Below are 25196 nucleotides of genomic sequence, written 5' to 3'. Positions count from 1 at the left end.
GTGTTTTGGAAAGCACCACATTCTGTCTATATTGACATTTTAGAGAGTCCCAACTTTTTTTGGAAACGGGTTGTATAAACTGCCTAAAACTGTTGAAAAGTTTTAAGAAATAACAAATGTGCAAAGTATTTCTATTTAATTATCCTTCCTTCAAACACACTTTGAATTGGTTTGTCATTACTTTATTTTTTTATTTCATTTGACTGTTTTTTCATATCTCACATTTCACTTCTTTTCTTTTGTAACTGTCCTTTATCTTCTCTCTATTGTGCCTCAGTACAGTTTGGGAACTATTGACTTTAAGTCAATAGTATGAGTCAAGCTTGGGTCCTACAATTCCCATGATGCACCTTAATTGGATCATTCATTAGACCTCTCCTGCCTGTTTTATTTCATTCTCCATGCCCCTAGTTTTTAACGCAGCTTTTCTTTCAGTCTCAAGCCTGACTTCAGATAACTGATGATCTCGTCAAGGTTTTTTTTTTTTTTCAGACTGGATGAAAATGCATTATACAACCGTTTTCACAAGAAGAGTAGCACCAACCACGACTATTGAGTTTTATTTGCTACATTGAAGCAGTGTCCCTTTAATTTAAAGACGTCCAGTAAATTTGCAACTGAAGAGGTCCAACCTAGAGAGCAGTAACAATATCAGTGATTGGCCCGCTGTCATTCTCCATGTTGTGTGGAACAGCTTCTCTCTCAGTTGGCTCCTTTGAAAACCTTTAAAAAAAAAAAAAAAAAAAAAAAAATACTCTTTTGTACTCTGGTTATATTACAATCTGGTTAAAAAAAATTGCTTTTATTGACAAAAAGTAGGAACACAGAGTCAAGCACTGTGGACTGTAGACACACCGGAACGCCTTTAATTCAAGCCTTGATCCTCTGATTCCCTGTTTGTATGCGTTTATATTCACTTTATCAATGTTTCCTCGTGTCTCAGGGCGGATTTTCCCTGAGGTGGCAGATGTACTTTGTTTTCCCTCCACAACCCCGGAAGGATTCTCGGCGACCTTTTCCCAAAGTTGTCAGGCAAGATGAGCCACCCAGCAGCAGAAAGTCATTTGCAAGGCATATGATATGGAAATGATGCTCGAACAGGCGCTGAATGGGATAAATTGAGTCGGCAGGTAGTTACGTTACAATGCGCCTTTTTACAGATCAACGCAGGCACAAAGGTCAGGTACGCAGTCTGGCACACAGGACGAGGAGGAGGAGGGAGGGTGCTTTGGATGGAGGGAAAGGGTTGGTAAGAATAATTCATTTCGTGTGTGTGTGCGCGCGCGCCTCCAACACACACACCTCCCCCTTTATGTCAATATTTGGTCAGAGTAACGCACCGTGCGACAGGTGTGTGTGTGAACGCCATGAGGATCCTCTCTGTCGTTTTCATCCACGAGGGGTGGAGAAAAGCCTTAAGGGGTGGAGAGAGAGCGAGAGAGCGAAAGAGAGAGAGCATGTAGAGGTATAAAAGGTGCATACCTGGCACATACGGCACACATTCGGTGCGCGTAAAAGGTGAGCCAACCCTGTCCAAGCGTGCGCATTTTCACCTTTGTTGCTTCGCTTCTTCTAAAGGTAAGCTGTGAGGCTCTTCACGCATTTTCCGAGTTTCCCTCAGAGTGTCCATTCACACAAAGGTGAACATGTGCATGGTGTACTAACTTTTCCAAATCTCCCTCCAAAGGTCACCTGACAACAGAGGAGCCAGCTGTTGCGCGCTTGCCACATCTCTCTCTCTCTGTAGATGATCGTCGCACTCTGGTCGGTTCTTGTGACTTTTTTCATGTCTGTATTTGCTTCACGTTGAGCCTCACGTACAATACCTGAAGATGAAGTTTTGTTCGTTCGGCTCGCGTTACGCAGGTACGGGTTGACAACTGGAAAAAGGCACAAAGGTCGTTTTTTTCGCTCCGGGAGCATCACTGTTGTTAACACTGTCAAGCCTCACTTCAGACTAATGATGGGATTTGATTTTGGTTGGGTTGTTTTAAAAGATTCTCCAGTCAAATTTGTTTTAAGGAGTTTCAATGGCGCCAAATGGGTAAGGATATTGCTGCCAGACTGCAGCAGAAGTGAGCCAAACTATTGTAATGAAAATCTCCAAAAAAAAAATGACATTTCAAAGAAAATACATCATGAAGTCAGGACCATTGCTCCAACTAAGACGACTTCATGAGGACATAGTGTCAGTAGCTGAAGCACCAGGTGTACAGAAGATGTAACTGAAAAGATTGCCTTATTTGCATACAGCTGGCAACAGGCTCTATAGAAAGCCATGTCAGCCTTGGACAACTGGTGTCCCACTCGTTCATCCAAAGGTGAACTGAAAAACAAAAGCTCACGGAAAAGTAATTTCTTGACTCATTTGACTCAATTAAAAAAAAAATCTTTGCGAATCAGTTATTCCAGTTAAGAAGGCAGGAATTTCAGAGATGAAAAGTTTCAGTTTCATGTTTTTACTGACAAGGTAAAAACAAAACTACAAATCCCACTCTCACATTCATCCATATGTTCACGTACAACGTGTTGGCTTTTAACAGACACACCTCTTCACTCACCTCAGCTGTAACTGTAACCTGCAACTCACACTGGGAAAGTGCCCAAATGATCGTCATTCTCTGTTTACTCTCCCGTCAGTGGCTGGACGCGTCTTTATGTGCCTGTTTGAATTACCCCTGGACGATATCATATTGTACGCACCGAAAAGGTTGACATTTACAATGATAGGCACGATAATCTCCGTATCTCCCTTTGGTGCTTTTTTTGATAATCATTTTCCCATTGGCACATTCATGATGACAGCAGTATTTTCCACTGGGGGCCTATTCATTACTGTCCATCTCCTACGTCATGAACTGAAGCTGCAGGCGAGCACCAGGGAGCAGGGAGATGGACTTAATGGGAGGTTGTGTTAATCATTAACTAAACATTAACCGCACACACACACACACACCAGACATCTGATATGGGCCATCTGTCATTTAGATGCAATGCTGTAGCATTCAGCCATCACACTTTTACCATTCATCATATGTATTGTTCCTTATGTTTAAGGGTGCATCTGCCTCTCAGTGCTGTAGTGTGTAATTTACATGTACGCTGCTGTGTTTTATTCCTCCAGCTCTCTGATGAAGAGGCAAAGTGAGACAATAAATTGATGAAGCCAGTGCTGCAACTGTATTAATCTACTTTACTAAGGAGCAAACTGCCCTTTTTACATTTCCAGTTCAAACTGATGCTGAAGCTGCATCCTTTTCATCTGGTAAAAAAAACATTCAGCGTAACATACTGTGGCAAAACACATGAATGCACTGTATGTTGCTACAGATTATAACCCCCCCACCACCAATTTAACCATTGACCAACTGATACTGAAGTTTGCTTAATCACTTCATGTGAAAAAGAAAGATTTAAGTGATTTAGAATTGAAACGTTTGATCTTGTACATATGAGCCAGGAAGTTAAAGTAATGTTGAGTGGTGCCTCTGTAGCATGCACATCTCTGTGAGTCAGATAAAAGTGTAGCTACTCATATATTGTCCCACAGTGCAGCATGCCTGCCTCCTCCAGTGAATGCTCAAGCTGAGGTTTAATGTACATATCTGTAATAACTTTGGTCCCTTCTGCAGACTATTCCCTTAACGTTGCTTTCGTCTCCCTGGTAAATCCCCATCACTCTCTTTTATCTCAAAAAACATGTCGTGCCGGTACCGTCACCTTAACAAGAGACATTATGAAAGCCCGTCCAACATGTCATTCGTTCCCTGAGAGCCTATTTGCTTCTGCTTGAAGCTCTCGTCAATATTTGTTTAAAGCCAGATGAAGGGAAAGCTCACACTCCTCAGTATCCTGGTTACCTTTCCCTGATTTCAACCGACTGTCCCAACTGGTCCTGCTGCAGCTACACCCTGCCTACCAGCTCCAGGAGCTGTGTCAGCCTGCAGCTGATTTGTATAGGATCCACTGTGGAGGTTTAAGTCTGAATGTTAGTGTGAGGGAGTTTGGTTCTACATCAGTGGCAGTTGATAAAAAGCACTAGTTGAAACACTAAGAATCAGGTGAGAAATGTTATTTTAAATGCAATGTAGTAATATTCATCACCTTTGATCATCAGCGTGAGACGTCTAAAGAACGTTCAAAGAAACAATATGTAGCAGTGCTTACTTTGATGATTCAGTCCTTTTTCTGCAATGACAAATATACTTTCACTACAGAGCCGAAACTTTTCATTATTGTCATGGACACACAATCGGAAAGACCCCTGTAGCTCATATTGACCCATTTGATACCACCACAGGTTGATTCCAGGAACATTCAATATATAAACATGTAGCGCTTATCCATACTTCATCTTTTTGAGTTAGTTTAACTAATGTTTATATTAGTTTACCTGGAAACTAACTCCACCTTTTTGGAGAGCTGGTCAGCTAAATGTGGCCAGAGAAAGAATACACAGAAATGTAGTGAGTTGGAAAATAAGCACAACAAATATATATGATGTTTGTAGCACATATGAACCAGAGCTCTGAAACTCTTTATGTTATGTGCCAAGGTTTCCTCCTTTGAACTCCATTGATTTGGATAATGTTCTATCAAAATCAAGTGTACAAAAAAAGTTTCGAGTTTTTAGGCTATGTAAATAAAATTGACTAAACCTGACTTGACCTGCAGGAGAATCCAACGCTTGCCGTCTCTTGTTTCAAGAGTGCTGCCCTGGCTGTGACCCTGCGAACTCAGCTCTGCAGGGCCACACTGCACCAGCACCATTAAGACAACTGCTTGTATCTGTACAGCGGGAGCATGATTACATTTGCGGTGCCTGTCAACCTGTTTGCGGCTTTCTGTAAATGCTGGTGAGTGTTTCCCAGAGGCTGTGTGTGTGAGTGTGTGTGTGTGTGTGTGTGTGTGTGTGTGTGTGTGTGTGTGCTGCCTGTAGGATGTGTGCTGTTTCCTCTGACAGTTACCGATAATGAAGAGTCATGCAAATGCCCAAGGCCGGCTCCCTCCCCAGTTTGGCTGCTCTCTGGCTTTCTGATGGTAGAATGAGTGCAACTGGATGAAAGCGATAAGACAACGTTTGAGAGCTCAAAAAATTAGCTCCGAAAGATAACAAGGGAAGGTACCTTTCTGACTCTGACACCTTGTGCGTTGTTATTTAGGAAAATGGAAACCAATGAGAAGTGGCAAATATGAAAAGCAAACTTTCTTGTTTTTGCCTTCCAACTCTCTCATGCAAAAAGGTGTGTGCTGACTGCCAGCTGCTGTGTGCGTGTGTGTGCCTGTCATCACAATTCAATACGGATTGTCTTTCTATGTGCCAGACAATATTATAATCTACATAGTATTTCTCTATGTTTTTCCTGTAGGTAAGTGCAGCTGCTTGTTTGTCCATGCACAGATCAGCGGGGACAAGTGGAGGCGGTACGAGCAGATGTCCCGCTCACATCATCCTTACCTGGATTAGTCTCCACGGTAACCTTCCACCTGAAGGAGGGCATTTATTCAGTGCAATCTGCGTGTCACTGTGTGTGTGTCAGCGTGCAGGAATACAGTCAGTCACGCGCGTGTGTGTGTGTGCGCGCGCTTGCATGCAAACGCGTTTGTGTGTGCGTGCAGGTGCGTTCACTGACTATTCAAATAGCTCCAACTCACGCTGACCCAGAAAACAAATTATTAGGAGTAAAAAGACAATGAGATGCTTTTCACACACATTTGCAGGGAGATGAGCAGAAAACAAAAGCTACCGAGCAGAGTTCAAAATGTGAATGAACTGTATGAGTCAGATAAATAAATAAAAACATCCAAGTCATTTGAGTTTAAACTGAGCGTGGATGGAGGAAATAGATGGAAAACTTCCCCAGAGTCAATGGCTTTTGTGAGATCTGCTCATAAACACTATGTGTTCATTTATTGACACCTTTGGATTTGAGAAACAACCAGGATTTAACAGCATTTGCACCAGTGTGCAGCTGGTGTAAAATGATCTAATGTTCTGTGAGCATTACACGGCCATGCAGCACATCAGATAATGGATCACAGTACATGGCTGCCCAAACCATTAAAAAGCCACCACCCATTATGTTATACGTTTGACTGCCTGACAGACATGGAGCCGAACTTTTGACCTGCTCCAAACATAAACCACGTGGATGCAGAAAAGGTTAAAGGACCTTTTTCTCGATGGCAAGTTTTCTCCATAATAAAATAACTTCTGATCCTGCACTTGCTTCCACAATGATATGAAACAAATGACCAGAAGATTACCAGTAGATATGTCATGTGACCAGTTAGAAGAAACGAATGTTGTTTTTTTTATACAGCAAGATAAGGATTCAAAGTAGAACTGTACTAGGTCCCTGCTGGACTACACTGTCCCTGACACATGCAAATCCCCCCCAGCTTTATTTAACTGGGAAATTAGCTGTCTGTGTGTGTGTGCGTGTGTGTGTGTGTGTGTGTGTGTCTGTGTGTCTGTGTGTGTAAGGATCTACAGCTGATCCATCTTATCAGACCTGTTGTAGAGAGAAAAACCTTCTTCATGCATCCACCCACAAAGACTAGCCCACACACACGCACACACACACACACACACACACACACACACAGGACACATGTTTCTATGTATGTAGACACACTTGGACGTTCAGGTAGTAGCGCACATATACACACATAAATACACACAAACACACACGTGACATCTGTGCCTATATAAACGTGTCTTTCACCTGCCCATCACCTGCTCTGGGGGAGAAAACAGGGTGTCTCACACACGCACACACACACACACACACACACACACACACACACACTCACACTCACATGTGGAGAGAGGAACAATGAATGGGTTAACAGAAGACAATGAGAAAGCTGTTCATACAAGTAAACAGCTCACACATGCCCACAGGTGGAGCACACACACCTCACACACCATCATAACCAGGACTTTTACTGTCTGTTTCCTGCAGCTGGATTGTTGTTGTCACAGATGTTTGTTTCTCAGATGCTTCCACCTCAGTCAGACTCTGACAATAAAATGAAGCATGATTTTAAACAAGGCAGACCAGTTTGAAAAGTCTGTGCCAACCTGGGTGTAATAATAAAAATGACCACTAGATGTCACCAATGACGAAGGAAAACTTATCACTAAAATCCATTGTCTCTTATCCAACCCCCTGTGGACAATGTTGTAACACTGTTGTATTGAAAAAATGACAAAACGTGCAAGGATGAGAATATAGCTATAAATCTATAAATCTGCTTAATCTGACAATGAAAACCTGATTTTAAACTGCATTTGTGACTCAAAACTGATGGTTTACCAGTGATACAGTTCAATAGTGCACAACAAATCATAGTCTATGTAAAGGAAATGTTTCTTTTTGCTTGTTTGAAGCCGATAATATCTCATATTACATTATTGGAATAGTAATTTAAACAGAAAATTAATAAGCACACAAAAGAACAATACAATACACGCCTGTAAGATGGTTTTAGTTCCTGATGTTAAAAGTGTCACTGCGGTCTTTCTCAGTAGCAAATGTAACAGCAAAGGCAAAACTATAGTTAAATGTAGAAATTGTAGCCCTGATACAACAATTCAAAACACTTCACTGGAACCCGGTATGGCTCCCAGTTTAGATTACAGGTCTGTTTATACAGTGACTGTACACTGTACAACATTATTAATCTTATTCATGTTTTCTGAAGCCTAAACTATTTAAACTACAGGAGAAAAATGCACGCAGATGTGATTCATTGAGAAATATCTGCACTTCATGTCGTTAAAAAATGTCACTGGACATGAAAAATTAAAATCAAGATGAATGAGTTTAATTCAAAGAATGATTAAATATAAAAATTCAGGCATTTCCTGTTTTCTCACTTTCCTTTAACCCTAAATGTTATTTGCCAGCCCTCATGTTTAAATCTAATGATTATCTTGATGAAAATATATTATTTTCAATCTCTGACATTAAAATGCTTTTCTTCCTTACAGTTTGACATTTTACAGTATGTGACCAGAGCACTGGTGTAGGCAAAAAAAGCTACTGGGCATATGCTGTAAAATACCCCCAGCTATGTACATGTATATGACACTGTGTGGCATACTGCACTGTATGATGCTCCTCATTTTAGCCGAAACTTACTGTTCCAAAGACATAAATGTGAGTATGCAGATGAGTACAGACCAGGTTTCCCTTTGGCTCTGGTCAGAAAGTGCTACTATTACTCTAACATTTTACTACAGCAGTTCATCCAGTTTATCTTCAAGATCAGTCAGTGCAAAAGAAGGAGAAAAGGATGTCCTCAAGATGAAACTGGCACATGTCGTCGTTCTCACTTTGTGGGAGGCCTTGGGCCCTTTTCCCACCTCTGGTTTCAGATCCAGTTTACCTTCAACAGAGAGGGAGAGAAAGAGAGAGAGAGAGAGAGAGAGAGAGAGAGAGAGAGAGAGAGAGAGAGAGAGAAGGGGGATCAGCTCCCAGAATGTGTCTATTATCCGGCCACACCAATCAAACTGTTGTGTCAGTGCGTTGCCATTGTATAGTCCTGGGTCAGGTTGCCTCTGACCATGGCTGCCATATTGATGACTAAGTCAGTTTGGGGCTCTGAGGACAATGGTGCTGTGGAGCCTCTACAAAGCACGAGGCTAATGCTCCCCTTTCAGCCGGCCCGCTCAGCTGCTGAGTGTGCAAGCCTGCTGGGCAAATGGAGTGGCGCAGGTCCAGGGGGCCCGGCCCTATAAAAACACAGGCGAGGGTCCCTTCCCCGACATTGATTATACTGGATCTGTCCCACCTCAGTACTGTCTGTAAGTATATCAACACACTGCCTCAGACTCAGCTAAGAAACTGCAATCAGGAGACAGCTATGTGTACTGGGGTGGAGCCCGACAGCCACCGAGATGCTGTCCGTACCGTGTCTTTGATAGCTAGACAGCTGCGGATGCTCTGTAAATGAGACTTGATTTGTTAAGTAGTAAAAGCATGGGAGCCACGTCATGCTGCTGCTTTTAGGCTGGATTGGTTTATTCCTCAGCAGCCCTTTAAGCAGGGAGAGCTGGCAAGATGATGCCTTAGTGGTGTGCTTGTGTTTGGCCTGTGAACATCATACAAACATTTTTCTCAAACCAGTCAGGTGTTATTTTTAGCTTCAACATCAAAAGGAAATTGGGCTATAGGTGGTTAGCAACTCTTCATAGAAATGATGAGTTCTGAAAGTAGGAGTTTTCAGCATCTTCTATGGACAGCATGCATGCTGTTAAGCTGCTGGCTTGCAGATATGTGGTTTGCTGTTGTGGCATTGATGTAGCAGTAATTGTACACAGTGCAATTTATGGGCAGGAGGCATGTCTGTGGTTCTTGATTGAATATCCTCAATGGAAATAGAGACTAAGCTGCACTGTGGAGAAATTGAACAATGATGAATGATTAGGCTTTTTAATGTACTTGTGACACCTTTGGAAAGTGACCTTAACTGATATTTGTTTCCAGAGCAGAGCTGCAATAAAGTACTCTGAATAGAATTAATATAATTTGACTTTTTCCATCAAGCTACAATACAAAAACTTTCATTGTAAGCTAATTTTCTAACACCAGTATCTGCTTATATGGTCCAAAGTTTGATTTCTAGTATCTGTTTAATCAAGACGAGGGTACTCAGGAGGCTTGCTTGTTATTCATTCACTTTACTCACTATACCTGATCAGGACATGCAGGTCTCGTTGAGATTTTCCATCAATTAACACTTCCCTCTACCTCGGCCAGAGAGTAACCCCCAAGGGAGAAGCAGCAGCCATGAACACTCAACAGATGGAGCAGATGGGCCAGTTCAAGATCACAGTCTGGGAGGAGGAGAACTTCCAGGGAAAGCGCTGTGAGTTCATGCTGGAGTGCCAGAACATCATGGACAGGGGCTTCAACAAGATCCGTTCCATCAAGGTTGAGAATGGACCGTAAGTCCACATTGTTTGTGTCCTTCTGTGCTTCTTTCTTCAGCTGTCTGGTTTCCATATATCATGGAAATCACTTGCACCTCTTGTTTTTACGCATTTAAGGGCTGACATCTTCATGTTTGGGGCAGATTTGAGCCATTGATTTATTAGAATCTGGTTAGAATTGTACTCTTGGGTGTCTTAGTAAACCCTATGAAGATTTTCTATTATTATCTTTAAGAAGAATGGCTTAATTGCATAAATGGTGTACAGTAATACTGAGTGAGTTTAATTTTTTACAGCATATTGGTCTATAGTCTCAAATGTTTAATTAAATACACATCGCTGCTTAAAAAACCCCAGCCCCATAACAATATCTGCTAAACATTATTTTCTTCTCTTGTAATTCTGATTTTATCAGCTTCGAGTCTGATTAAAGACTCAAAAACAACAAGTCGAAAAGGCAGAATAATAAAAACCATAAATTACAGCCAACAGTGTTATTGCATTGCGACTTGGCATCATTTGCATGTGTGTGTGCGCATGCATCCAAGTGTAACCCCGCTGCGATATGAGTGGGCCGTGTGCAGCTGCCGGCTGTGAGCCAGAAAGGCTGGCTGACTGACTGGCGATCAGATAAAAAGCTCTGGGTGCAGCGGTAGCAGCAGCAGCAGCGGCGGTGGTGGAGGCAGGAGCAGCAGTATTTAATGTTTGCTTTGTGCTCCCGGTGACAAAAGAAGCTGCATGCTGTTTTCACTCGAGGCCATTCTGCGGACGTTGGACTCCATTGTTTAGTGAAAATGACAGTTGCAGAGTTAAAATGACTTTGCATTTAGTGGTTTATATTTATTTTAAACATCCTCTGCTCATTTAACCTCAACATTTCTCCTTTTCCCTCCACATCTATTCCACTGTGCAGTTGGGTGGGTTATGAGTACCCAGAGTTCCAGGGACAGCAGTTTATCCTGGAGAAGGGAGACTACCCTCGCTACGAGGCCTGGAGTGGAAACAGCAGCTACAGAACCGAGCACATGCTCTCCTTCAGACCCATCAAGTGCGCTGTAAGTCACCACGTCCTTCCATTCATCCCTTTTTCTCCTCATGCTAGTCAGCCCCTGCCGGCTGCTGCAAGTGGCTTACCTCCCCTTTCCTCTTCGGCCGCAGAACCACAGTGACAGCAAGGTGACCCTGTACGAGTGTGAGGACTTCCAGGGCCGTAAGTTTGAGATGTGCGATGACTACCCCTCCCTACAGGCCATGGGCTGGTGCAGCAAGGAGGTGCCCTCTATCAAAGTCAACTCGGGAGCGTAAGTTACACGTCTTCCTCCTCCTCCTCCTCCTCCTCCTCTGTTTACTGGTTTGAGTTATAGTTTTAGTCCAAACACTTGATTGAAGTAATTTTGTCATTATTTCAGACAGGTGTGCTTAGACAGGTCGGCCTATTCTGATTGGATGTAATTCGGCGATTGAATTCAGTGATTTTTAATTATCTTTATTTATTTTTATCTTTATTTTATAGAAGTAGTTTAACATGCTTCCAACACATGAAACTCATGCATGAATAGTTTATAGCTCTAACGTCTGCTGAAATGATCTATCTGACCTTGACTCCCTCCACCCCTCTCTGTCTCTCTCTGCAGCTGGGTGGCCTACCAGTTCCCTGGTTACCGTGGCTACCAGTACATCCTGGAGAGAGACAGACACCAAGGCGAGTACAGAAACTACAACGAGTACAGCACCCAGGCTCACACCAACCAGGTGCAGTCCATTCGTAGGATCCAGCACTAAGCCTTCATTCTGCCTGCCTGACCCAACCTGAAAGAAAAAAAAAACAAACTCTCCCTGAACCCCTTCCTCAACTTGAACCCCCAGGACAGACCGCTGTCACAGAACAGTAGACGGACAAACCCTTTCTATCACTCTGTGGCTCTGCATGTATGGATATCTATCTTCTTCTACCATGCTAAAGCATGTTCTTGATATAGGAAATAAAGGCTTTTCTTCAAAACTAGAGACTGTTTGTCGGTATTCCTTTTTCTTTTTACAATGAAAGTGATCATCCTAAATGAGTGAACGAAAATGAAAAAGGCAATGATTGGCTACACTGAGCTGTCAATCATTTTGCACCCTGGTTATGACAGCCATAGCACAGGTGTCCAAGCATTGCCAGATCAGAGCTCCTTATTCTCCTTTAGCTTCATAGACCAGGCTGTCATCAGAGGTAGCGTTTGCTTTGTATTTATTTAAAAGACATATTTAGACTATTACTGAACACCCATGGAAAGATTTGATTCAAATCTCTCTGTTAGGCTCTAGGATGTGTAATGTTGTTCTTGTCAGACTGTATTCTCATTTCCAATAAACAAGAGCACGAGAACGCATTTGTTTCTATTATTCATTCTCCCGCTGTTACAATCACAGTTTGCCAAAATTACCAGTAAAGTGAGGGGCTGCAAGAAAAGCAGCTGTTCAGTTCTCAACAAACACATTTATAATTCCAACAAAATGTGAATCTTTTGAAAATAGGATGGATTCAAGTTCTCTTGCTCTTGCTCGCCAAGCCTGTTTGATACGGCAGAGGTTCTGTGTAGCCTTAACAACCAAAACAAAGCCAGGCCCAGAGGGACAATAGTGTTGATGGAAATACCTCGAAGGGCTGATGGAGACGCAGGCTGCTCCGTGGTGTCAGCACGGGTGTAGCTGTCCTTATTTAAACTATTTAAGCAATTCAAAAGGGGCCAGCAGAGGTCCTCTGAGAGACTAATGTCACGCATGTAAAGCTCCAATGATTTATAAAAGTAGATGCACGTTGCACTGTCCGAAGTCCTGAACCCTGTTTGAACGCTGGGCCTATCAGACGACTGTTTCGCCTCGCCTTTGCTCAAATAAACACATGTTGAGTTCACAAAGAAGTTTGCAAGGTGTTCAGCATAAACCGACCAAACAAAACTGAGCCATGTTGATGAGACCCATTCATTTATGCCCCCAGACAGTCCCCATACAGTGTATGTTGTATTACTGCAGTCACCAGCCTGTGAAAGGCATGCATGTCCAAAAACATCAACTTTCCACATGTTACCAAACAGGTGTGCATGCATTTGTCACAGAGCCCAATGTTTTAAATGTGTTATTTAGCATCAAAGCTATAATAATTCTTCAAACCGATAAAGGAGCTCTTAATCCTTCAGTTTATCTGATGAAATTTGGAGATAAATGGTTTTCAAATATTGAAAATTACTGCTGTTATGACCCAAGTGAAAAGATGTTTACCAGTCACAGAGGCAGGGTTGTAGAGACAGAAACACACCAGCAGAGATCAGAGGTTCATATATTTTGATGATTTATTTCCTTGCTACAACCTTTCCGACATCTAAGTCATTACCACCTGGTAGCTTGTAGCATTTGTTTGTTTATTCTAATCTGGCACCATCATGTTTATCTTGCAGTCACACGCCGGGATCCTGGAGTGTGTTTGCCTGCACACACACTCCTCCCGCTGGTCCAGGACGTGGGATTCCGTGTTACACACCCACAAGCCTGCACCGGCTCACCGTCCCACACCCAAAAAACCAGGATCTTTTAATAAATGTGTAACCATGCAAACACACCTTTCTCAAATACGCATTCCTCTGCAGACTGATTAAAGCAGCTGCACCGTCCCTTATAGAGGAGTGAAACGTCGGTAGTCTAGTGAGCTGCAAACGCTGGTACTTTGGCCACACAATCCAGAGCACCCAGGTAAGTTAAAGGCTTTACAGAGGAACTTTATTGATTCTTGATAACGCCTGTAATGGTTTAAGTCTTTTTTGGTTTAAACTACAGTTCATAGATCAGTAAGTAGCTATAAATTGATCTGACAAGAATGTAATAATAAGAAAGTAGATAAATTCATGCTTTTCTGATATTTCTGTTCATGTTTTCTTTCTGTCGGTGGATTTCTTGCCTCGTGCTGATCACAAACCAGAGGCTACAAACCCATTTATCTTCCACCGCATCAATGGATACGATCTAGCTTTCGAGGCTTGTTTTAAGTTGCCTGCGACTTGTACTTGGACACAGGCAGCTAAAGCAAGTCTGGGACGCCAGAGACACACCTACAAGCCCAGCCCTGAGGACTCACTGCCATGTGAGGAATGGAAAATCCAGCTTTTTGTCCAGGAGGAAGGAACATGGGAAATTAACTTTACATGCAAGATTGTGACCCTTTGGCCTGAGAGGAAAAGCCTTAAAATCATGTACTGGTTAAATTTGATAAACGAATCAATGGCCTGTGTAGTCTTTTGTGATTATGGGATTTATAAGTACAAACTTGCATGCTATATCTTGTTAAACAAAATATAGCCTACACTCATTTGCCTACTGTATACTGCTTTTTTTTTCTACTGTGTGTTTGCATTGTGCATGTGTGAGCTCAGTCAAGTGACACATGATGGAGCAAACACTGAAACAGATGATGAATGATCAGCAGAGCTGCAGCCAGTTCAGCCAACCGACTTGAATTAAAGCATTTTGAAGATTTTCTGTCGGGTCAATGCATCATAATTTCATTTCAAGGTGTTCACTTTTCTAGTTTTTCAAATTTAGATGTATTGTTTGTGAGTTTTACGGGTAAAACTGGATTTTTTGACAGATTTTATTATTCCCTGGTGATGCTTGAAACAATGAGAGCTCTACATCTTTCAAAAAATCCACCTTTTCCAGGGGAAAACTGTGAGAATCAGTGAACCTCACAGAAGTGAACGTGAGTTGTTCTGCAGCAGCACTGATTAGCCTGTCTCTTCATGCCGTGATAGATCTATTGCATTTTCCTCAAGACAAACAAGATGCCAGCGGCGATGCAATGTCAGAGCGTTTACATATTCTCTTTTTAGAAGTACTTTTATTGGCCTTTTTGCCTTAATAAATCTTTCAGAGGAGACATGGCAGAAAACGCAGGGAGAGAAAGAGCAGATATCATGGATTCAAACCAAGGACGTTGCGGTTACATGGAACACATCCTAAAACACTGATCCTCCGGGACACCACCTCCTTTTAGGAACTCATGGACAGACCTTTAGCATGTCAGGGATTTTGACACACTCATAAATTTACTTTTCTGGCTTTAGAGCAGAGAAACAGACTCCAAATTTTAACAATGCAGTCCTGGATTGATCACACTGAACAATATTTAAGATTGGGTATTGACAAAATAAAGACTAATTTCTAAAAACATTGCTGTGCATTATTGGCACATAAATTAAAAGTTTATTGGCTTCTTCTGGAATATGCTGAATGGGAAAAACTGATGGTCTAACAATGTCAGGCCTCTGTCAGTCACCCTTAAAATACCACAGTTTTCATGTGTTCAGACTCCAGTATCATAGGAAATAGGGGAGGCCAATAAAGCCTCACACAGTTCACCGCTTCTAAAAAACACAAGAATTGGAAAAATATGAGTGTCCACGATAACGTCAGTGGGCGTCAGAAGCCATGGCTTTAAAGTTACAACCTCATTACCCTCAGATTGAGGCTGTATAACCTTAAACCCACAAACAGAAGGTGAGGGGGGGATGAAATGTTCTTGTTTTCTCGTGCGCACTGAGGCGTGTTTTTCAAGGTAAATATTCTTTTCCCAACATGAAATAGGTCTTTGTTGTTTGCCGAGAGGTAAAGAGGCGGAAAAGTGAGGAGGATCTGAACTGGTTTCCATGTCAAACACTTCAATTCACCATAGAAACTCAGATCTTAACGCGGAAACTTTATTAAACTGTGATGGTGGATTGATAAGGGCCGAATTTCTATCGGCCTCTTTTTATTGTGGGCACCAGGCGGGCTGACAGAGGTAAATTGCTCTTTTAATTAAAGCAATGCACCAGGGGAAATTGCTGTCTGAATATTGTCTCAGAGATGGGGGCCAGTGACAGTTGCCTGGAAACTTCAATCTGTCCACCCGCATTTATTCCAGATCACAGTTATGAGATAAAGTTTAATAAAAAATCTTTTCCTCCGCCACCAACGACATGAAATCCAACCCTTTCTGAACAACGGAACACAATGAGACAGGACTGCGGAGGAAACCTCATGTTCAACATGTATCTCTCAGGTTCGTCATTTTGTCCCGTAAAGAATCAGAGAAATGAGCCGCTCGGGTTCTTGAAACGCCGCTCCGGGTGTCTGTGCCTCCAGGGCAGCGCATTGTTCAGCCTTTTCAATCTGAAAGCCCGTCTGCTCCTTTTGTCGGAAATCGGAAATCCTTTTTCCTGGACGCGTTTCCTGGCTCCTCGGAGAGAGGAGACCGCCACGACGACGCGCTCCTTCCATTAGACTGCGGCTGGACGAGGACGCAATTAGGATTTTAATCACTTTTAACTTCTGTTTGGCCATTTTTAACATTTTGGTCTATTTTACAGCATCTTAATAGCTGTTCTCTGCTGAAACACCTGTTTCCTCTGAACTAATGAGCAGAGACCCGCCTTTAAAGCTTGTTTTATTTTATTCACTGTGAAGAAATTCAAATTGTTTTCTTAATGCTGCATACTAAGATTGGAGTATGAGAGAGAGCTTCCTGAAATCGATCCTTTATAGACAATATAAACGCATATTAACAGGATGAATTAGCAGCAGGTGAGACTGAAAATGTGTGTGTTTTCATTTCAGATCCAACAGAAAATCTGTTGAAGGAAAGCAAAGGAACAACCTGGGGACCAATAAACACAGGAGTACAGAAAGGTAAGAGAAGGTCCTCAGTGACCTGCCAGGATCCACAATAACTATTGTTATCACCAAGAGGGGCACAGTTATTTCATATTAATGATCTTATTATAATACGAATGAAGTCCTCCAACACTACAACCCAGTGTTAAGAAAATAAACAACACAATAGCTATTGGATAAAAGGCTTTGAGGCAGACATTTTTTGGGGGCTGTGATAACAAAGCTCACTTGAAAAAACAACAATTCGGGGTAACATCAACGTTTATCACATTAATACTGAAAATATCGGAATTATTATAGCAAGATTAAAATGCGTTAAAGGCTCTTTTCATTTTATTTTATTTGTGCTTCTGTTATTGGTCCATTTGGCCCACAATCAATTAAAACCATTATTATTATGTTTTCTGGATACAGATAATACATAACTTTTAAAATTAGAGTATTTTTATTGTCTGCGCCCAAAATTAATTGGGCTCAAAACTGAACCATAGCTCAGGGAAAATAACTAAAATAAAAAAAATGAATTAAGTACATCAAAATAAGATGAAATAAAATAAAAACGTCCATACAGCATCGGCCGTTCGTCATCAGCTCATTGTCACTGATTTAATTACACTGCCAGAGCTGAGAGACTTGACCCGGCATTTGATCCCAAAGGGCAAAATAAAGCGGTTTATGAAGTTTAAATTAATAAGAAAAATATCCGACAAACCAAAACGTAAAGGATCTGTAGACACACACCTGCATGAGCACCTACATTTTCTTTTAAATAGGACCTATAAATTCAATTGATTTAAAATGCTGCCGGATGATGCATTTAGGCTCTTCAAGAAAATATAAATCGCCTCAAGATGCACTGAAACACGCAATTTTATAAATGATAGAAAAAAAAGTATTCTTGAATTTTGAATTTTGCTGTTTTAATTCTAAGCATAGAAATTACAATGTTTGGAAATGTATGTCTTTTTTTGTCATTTGTCTGCAATTTTGCCAGAAAAAACAGCGCTGTGTCCATCAAAATCTGCAGCCATAAACGATAACTCACATTATTTTATTTGATAAAAGTAATAAAATGTTAAATCCTCACAAAACGTTCTGCACAGATTGCGCATTTATTAATTTCGTTCATTCGTTGCATTGATCAGTTTACACGCGATTTAAGGTAAAATCACTGGTCTCCTCCTCGCAGGCAGTGGGCAGATCCAGCTGTGGCAGTTCCTGCTGGAGCTCCTCTCCGACAGCACCAACATGTCGTGCATCGCCTGGGAGGGCACCAACGGCGAGTTCAAGCTCATCGACCCGGACGAGGTGGCCCGGCGCTGGGGGGAGCGCAAAAGCAAACCCAACATGAACTACGACAAGCTGAGCCGGGCGCTACGCTACTACTACGACAAGAACATCATGACCAAAGTCCACGGCAAGCGCTACGCCTACAAGTTTGATTTCCACGGCTTGGCGCAGGTGTGCCAGCCGTCCACCACGGAGCAGGCCATCTACAAGTTTCAGGGTAACTTCTCACCGATTCCCTTCTCCGGAATCTCCAAACTGAACCTCGTGGCTCCCGGCGTGGGCCCGTCGGGTTTCTCCTACTGGCCCGGTTCCCCTCCGGCGGCTCTCTACCACAGCCACAACCTCCAGCCTCCGGGGCCCTTTGGCACCGTGTCTCCGTCCCACATCAGCTGCGTCAACAACATTAACAGTCTGAGTAACATCAATAGCCATTACAACTGACTCTTAACGCGCATTTAATTGGAAAAATATAGACCCCAACCACAGGTAATACAGCAACGAACGGCGAGAGGCGAGATAGAGCGCCGAAATGTCGGGTTTGGTAACTTGCAGGTGCAAATACTGGATTAATTTGGTTAAAGATGAATGTTTTTAGACACAATACACTAACCGATTGTTTCAACAGCAATATTTAAACGTGTAATTATGGACCTGTAGTCATGTAGCTGCTGCTGAGACGACGGTTGTATGTAAGAAAGACGTCTAAAAACGTGTACTTATAGTAATTTAGCCCTGTTCACCTTCAAACCAACACATCCTCTCACGAGCAAAGCATCCAACCACCAGGAGCCACCTATCAAATTACGCACCACGTTCTGAACTTTTACGCGCGGTGTTTGAATAATTATAGAATTGTGGATTTTAACCCATAATGACCCAAAATATGAAATGCACTCATTTCAACGTCAATCTCTGAAAATAAGTCGGAAATCATTAGACGTTTGCTTCGGGAAATTAATACTTTATAGAACAATATTTTAGAAAAAAAGGGTGATGAAATACAGATTATCTCTTTCGTACCCTTAATATTTAATATTCATTTAATATATATATATATATTTTATCATTTTCTGTTCCTTTGCTGTCTCTCATATTCCTCTCATGAGCTCTGTGATTGTTTTTACACTCAGGAGGGTTTAATTCCACCTATGTGGGACCAGATCGCTCGTTATTATTGGGCTATTGGCGCCACCTCGTGGTGTGGAAACGACGCCTTCATGATTTTCCTTTCAGTAAATATCACCGCTTGAAAATACCTGAAATATATTGTCACCTAGAAATCAGATGACGCGTAACCACGGCCTCAAAAGGATATCAAATGTGACCCACTTAACGCAATAACAAAAGAGCCAGTACAGAGGTGCAGGGTTGTGATTTGTGTGACGTGAATAGTAACAGAAACTGTGAACTACTCTGTAAATACTGTAGACACACGCTCAGGCTATCGCTGCTTTTTAGTGATTTTAGATTGAATTACATTGCATTCATTCGCACAGCTTCACACTGTAGCTGAAACGACTGTACCAATGAAAACGAATAGAGTAAATAAAAACAGATTGTTATGAAAAAAATCGACTTGTCCTGTATGTGTTTGAATCATGCACCGATGCCCTGATGCCACCGCACACCAGACAGACATCCGCAGCATCCAAGCTCGGGCTGTGCCATTTTTAAATGGGTCTGTATTCATGATACATTCTTTTTGAATCATAGTGAATAAAATGATGATGAATGAGTTATACAACAAGATGGATTGTGATGCAGTAATGAATGATCTGCCAACAGAGTCAGCCCCAATTATCTGCCTACAATGACAATCTCGCTCCAGCCTAATAGAGTGTTAGTGACTCATCCTGTTTGTCTACATAAAAAATCTAATAATGAGTCAATGAAAGCTCCAGTGACATCAAGGTGCTAAAACACGATTAAAAAAAAAAAAAAACATTACAGTGGTCCATTGTGCAGTACAATGTGATCAGGTGCTGCCCAAGGTGCCATGTGCCAGGCCATGTGTCCTCACATGGGATGCCTCTGGAGTTAAAGCTGCCCTCCAGGCTCTTGTTGCTTTTATTAAAACAAAAACAAAAACAAAAAACGACTGTTTTGTGGCACAGTGATTTGATGATCTTCCTCATTTTCATTCCTGTTTGCAGCCAATAAACTAATCCAGACCGTTTTTAGAATCGTTAACAGAGGAAGTTACTCATATCTCTAGAAGGAACAGAGAGCTGTAACAGTAACAGTAACCCTTTACTTTCTCTCACACACACCCTCTTTAGAAACGTCCAGGTGTCTGTAGGTTTAGTAGACTGAGATGTAACCTTGGCATGCTACTACAGTGTGTGAGGTCAGCTACTTAGCAACATTTGTGTATATTTAAACCCACTGGAAGATTGCATATTATTAAAAATCCATTACTAGTGTGAATTGACTTCATTTTCTGGTTTGCTTTGTTTGTTTAAGATGCAAATCATTCATTATGCCAGAGGATGTCCTGCCTTAGGTAGCTAATTAGCTTGCTAAACAATTTCAGTGCTAACTGGTGGAGTCAGTCAAACTCAAATCAAGCACAAAGTGTTGCAATATCTTTAACTTTTATGCCTAAGAGTGAGTTGTGTTTTTTTAGCTAACTTGAAAGGGCAGAATTTGGGCTACCGTAATATTATTACAGAAAGCCAAGCCGGCCATAAAACTGAACAGGATACAGGATACAAACAGGATCTGCAAAATGTCTCTAGAGGCAGTTTTTCATTAAAAGGTTTGGTGCAAAGCATGTTCAATTATCTTATGGTTTGATGAAAAGAGAGGAGGTGTCAGAGTTGAAGATGCTAAGATTGTTGTTGGGAGTGACGAGGACAGACAGAATTAGGAATTAATATAAGAATAGAGACAGCTTGTGTTAGACAGTATGGAGACAAAGTGACAGAGGCAAGATCGAGAGGGTTTGGACATGTGCAGAGGAGAGATGATGGGTTTATCTGCAGGAGGATGCTGAAAGGCTGCCAGGCAAGAGCAAAAGAACCAAAGAAGACGTTTATGGATGTGGTGACCTGCATGTCCTCACATGCAGGTGGTTTTCACAAGAGAGGACGATGCAGAGGACAGGAAGGGATGGAAACAGAACCATAAGAAGAAGGAGATTTGCTCCACCAGAAAAAGACGGTATGGTAGAGTGAGGATAAAGATGTCAGAGAGCTGAGGGATGCCAGGGAGAGAAATAACAATGATGTCAGGGAGAGAGACGATGATGAGCATGAAGATCATATCAGAAAGAGAGATAACGAAGATGAAGATCAGATCAGGAAGGGAGATGGCGATGATAGTGATGAAGATGTCAGGAAGAGTGATATCGATAATGACAAGGAGAGAGGTTATGAAGAGGAACAGTCGCGCAGGTACTGCACTTCTGTCCATCTCAGGTCACTGGAAAGAAATGACCAATGACGGAGCTGCTCCTTCTGCTAGAGATGTTTGTTTTTCTTATGACGTGGAGGAACAAAATGATGTCACTGCACTCAAGGTGTTAAACTCATCCTCTCTCAACCAGCATTAAGGCCAGTGATGAGGAAAGTCCTTTCTTCGCTGACCGAGCTCCTGAAAACATTCAGTATGCCACATTGCCAGTGACACTTAAACAGAATGGTCATTCTTTAAACTGAAACTGATCAGGATCCAGGTCAGGAACAGATGTGGGGCGGGAGGACGCTCAGATCTTTTGCTGCTATCGGATGTCCCAACACAACTAAACAAGTTACATAATGATATTTATAACTCCCCATGTGTTTTTATTACAGACATGTAGTAGTACTACACACTTTTAAATCTGAGTCACATCATATCACAATTTCACATTTGCTGTCTGACCCGGGAATTTCAGCCGTGGGTCTTATGCAAACTGTCACTTTATGGCGTGGTTTGCTGCTGAGGACACGCTGCAGCATAGACTGGTGGCAAAATGTGACGATAACTTCTCAGCCACGCGGGGGCGCCATAACTCTTCCAGCATCAGAACACCGTTTACATAACCAGGTGATAACAGAGGTGGTCTAATATAGAACACAGAAGCATCTGCAAATAACAGATTAACCCCAAGCCTCGTTTTATAATTCCACAGAGACTGACGTACGTCTGGACTGAGCATTAGTCCACAACTGAATGGATGCAGAGTTTTATGCCTATTATAATAAAAGACAAATATAGTGCCTCTACTATTGTGTATACAAAAGATAGCTATAACTGCATGAGGTAATGGTTTTATTGATGATTACTGACTTCCAATCAATTGGAAGTGATAAAGTAATAATAAATGATGTGCATTTTATTCTATTGGCATGTAGTGCTTGACTGAATGATGGACTGATGGATAATCACATTCAATTAATCTAAGTCTCTATAATGTCCTGCGAAGTGATGAAGTGATGGAAACACGACTGTGTGTATGTGTGTGTGTGTGTGTGTGTGAGAGAGAGAGAGACAGAGAGAGAGAGAAAGAGAGCAAGAGAGAGAGAGAGAGTTTGTGAAGGAGAGAGTGGGTCACTCATTCACAACCACAGTGTTTGTGTGTGTGTCCTGCATATCAATAGGAAAGACCTGGGGTGGCTATTGACAACTGAATCTCTCTCTCTCTCTCTCTGTGTATGTGTGTGTGTGTGTGTGTGTGTGTGTGTGTGTGAGAGAGAGAGAGAGAGAGAGAGAGAAAGTGTGTGAGGCCACTGTAGTCTGTAAGGATTTAAGCTACAGAGGGAGAGAGAGAGAGAGAGCGAGAGAGAGAGCGAGAGAAGAGAGTGGTGCGCATCCCTGATACGTTGTTCACCCAGTGCACTTCTTATAGCGTGCCTCTTATAATAACATAGTGGAAACTCCACAGGGGTTGAGTCACTTCCACAGCACTGTAATCGTCACTGTCTCTACCAACTGCTCTGCCACTAATCTGCTGCGCCTGTTGTTGCTGCTAAGCGGCACTCATCCTCTCTCTTCTTCTTGCATAACAGACTAGGTGGGTGTTTTCCTTGCAAACCACAGGATTAGCAGTGTGAATGTAGAAGACTGAGAAGCGAGAAGAAAACACAAGGGGGAGGAGAAGGAGGAGGACGAGGAGGAGGAGGAGGAGGAGAGGGAAAGAAACTAATGTTACTTAGCAGCACTTATGTTATAAAATGAAGTAATTTAAAAATAAAGAAAACTGACTCAATCAGCCAATTAAACAATTAACCGACTTCAGGTCTGAGTTCATTCTCAGCCATGTGCACATTTTCTTTGGGTGTATTACTGAGACAGTTAGCCTGTGGGCAGACAGTCATTTTCAAACCTTTCTGCAGGACTTAGGCTTAGGTTACTGCATCAATGATACAACTCTCAGGACCACAGTGGGTGTTTTACATGTTGTAACCCATCTTCTACAAAGCACTGAGCCACTGCCCTCTAGGGTGCCCTTCCAGAAATGCAATGCAGTGCCATACAGGCTGATCTGTTAGCATCTAAGTGCCTCGAAATGGTTAAATAATTAATAGTTTGCTGCTATTTATTACAGAGGCGTACCAGTTACACTTTCCATAATAAATAATTTGAATTTAACCAGAATTTGGATATGTTTCACCATACATGCATCACAATTTTCTGGGTGTTGGAGCCCCACTGGATGCGTTTATTTTTTTCCACCGATGAGTTTTTGCTTTGAATCCCCACAGGTCATTTTTCAAAGCATGCCATAAATTTAGATTTTTCAGGAATGTGTTTTTTCTACCTTCTTGGCAGCCACTGGTATGTCAGTATTCACACACTCGAAACAGCTCGAGGTAATCCATCATGGTGAACATGTCAGTCTTACATTACTGTTGTGTGGTAACGCACTTTCAAAAATGGCTTTTCCCTCCCAGAGGCTTCCAGGAAGGTGCGTTCAGGTGTTGTTTTGAAGCTCTGACACCTGGGAGCTTTGAGTGTGATACAGCATTGCATTCACAGGCTCTGAGCTTTGCTGTTGGAAAGTCAAACCCTGAAGAAATGAAGACAGTGGACATCATGAAAAAGAAAATGTGAATTTTGGCATTTTGACCAATAAAATGTTTGCTATTTGGCAGCTGGCCCTCAAGCCTTGGAGTACTTCAGCTTGAGTAGGACGCGGGAACTTGGCTGCAATTCAACCATGTGCTAAAACCAAAGAGGATCCTATTGGACAGTGTGGAATAAGAACCTTCAGAGAATAAAGGGGGAAAACTGTTAGTGTAACTTTTCAGAAAATGACGTTTTTTATGTTTGCCCAAAATTACATTCTATCTTGACAGGTACATGTGAGTCATATTCAGGGAAAAGAATAAGGCCTCTCTGTCCCTCGCAGTGCATTATTATGACACAGGGTACAGACAGTCAGTGGGCTTTGTGTGGCTTTGGGAAGTGTTGCAGTCAGTGAGTCATTCCTCCAGCTGGAGAGAGTGGTAATGAAGGCTCAGCTAAATTAGACCTGCACACCTACGTGGTGCTGAAATAGACTTGATGATTAGAAGGAGAGAGAAAGAGGCGTGGGGAAAGGTGAGAGACTCAAAGAAAAGGGAGAGAAGGAAAGAACAAACAAGAAAAGAAATTTAGACCCAGTTTGTTTTACCCTTTTTTTCAGAGGCTCCCACTTATCTGGACCCAGATTCAGTGACCTAAAATTACACACAAAAAAACAACCCGTAAATGATGCAACCTTGGTGAGAAATAGTCTCCTGTCTGTATTTATTTCTGAAAAATAAACTGCTAATGCCGAGGCAAAAACTCATTGCAGGCATATCAGTAAAGGCATAGATAGTTTCCCACACTGTGACTATAGGATTGGCAAAGTGTTGATGAGGGATTTTAGGTATTGTTTAGCACTGGCTGAATGATTAAAACAGGGGCAGGGAACCTCAAACCTCCTGGCTCTATGCGGACCGTTTGAATCTGCCCGCGAGGCAATTCATTAATAGAAAAAAAAAACCTCCAAGCAATTACTTTAATTACCTTTTTCAGCGAAATAACACAAAATTAACCATTTCCCGTTTTTCCGACCGGCACTTGAACGCAACACAGGTAGCGTCTGAAATCACGTCATTGCGTCATGGCGCCTGTCATCAAAACGGAAGTAGATGCGGAGTGTGGTGCTTTCCAAAAGGAATGGACAAACATTTTTTTGTTTTTTGTTGTAGTAAACAGAAAACCACTGTGTGTCTAACTAAGATAGTGTGTGGGAACTAGCTAATCTCGAGCATACAAACATGCTGAACAGGTTGAGCTGCAGGATAAATACATTTGGATAAAG

The 25196-nt window shown here is 42.0% G+C and overlaps 2 protein-coding genes across 2 annotated transcripts; both read left to right on the top strand.

Moving 5' to 3' along the window:
- The first annotated feature begins 9800 nt into the window (after positions 1-9800).
- cryba2b (crystallin, beta A2b) lies at positions 9801-12134 on the top strand. Its single transcript, XM_041950656.1, has 4 exons — positions 9801-9958; positions 10857-10998; positions 11102-11244; positions 11578-12134. Exons 1-4 carry the CDS (start codon positions 9801-9803, stop codon positions 11723-11725), a joined length of 591 nt encoding a protein of 196 aa, XP_041806590.1. The 3' UTR covers positions 11726-12134.
- A 4175-nt stretch (positions 12135-16309) lies between these two features.
- On the top strand, positions 16310-19450 carry fev (FEV transcription factor, ETS family member). Its single transcript, XM_041951234.1, has 2 exons — positions 16310-16645; positions 17820-19450. The coding sequence occupies exon 2, from the start codon at positions 17879-17881 to the stop codon at positions 18359-18361; it is 483 nt and encodes a 160-aa protein (XP_041807168.1). The 5' UTR covers positions 16310-16645; positions 17820-17878; the 3' UTR covers positions 18362-19450.
- Positions 19451-25196: the final 5746 nt, after the last annotated feature.

Source organism: Chelmon rostratus, chromosome 13 (assembly GCF_017976325.1).
Source record: "Chelmon rostratus isolate fCheRos1 chromosome 13, fCheRos1.pri, whole genome shotgun sequence".
Taxonomy (NCBI): Eukaryota; Metazoa; Chordata; class Actinopteri; order Chaetodontiformes; family Chaetodontidae; genus Chelmon; species Chelmon rostratus.
The sequence above is the reverse complement of the archived record's forward strand: the minus strand, read 5'-3'. Positions and strand labels throughout refer to the sequence as shown.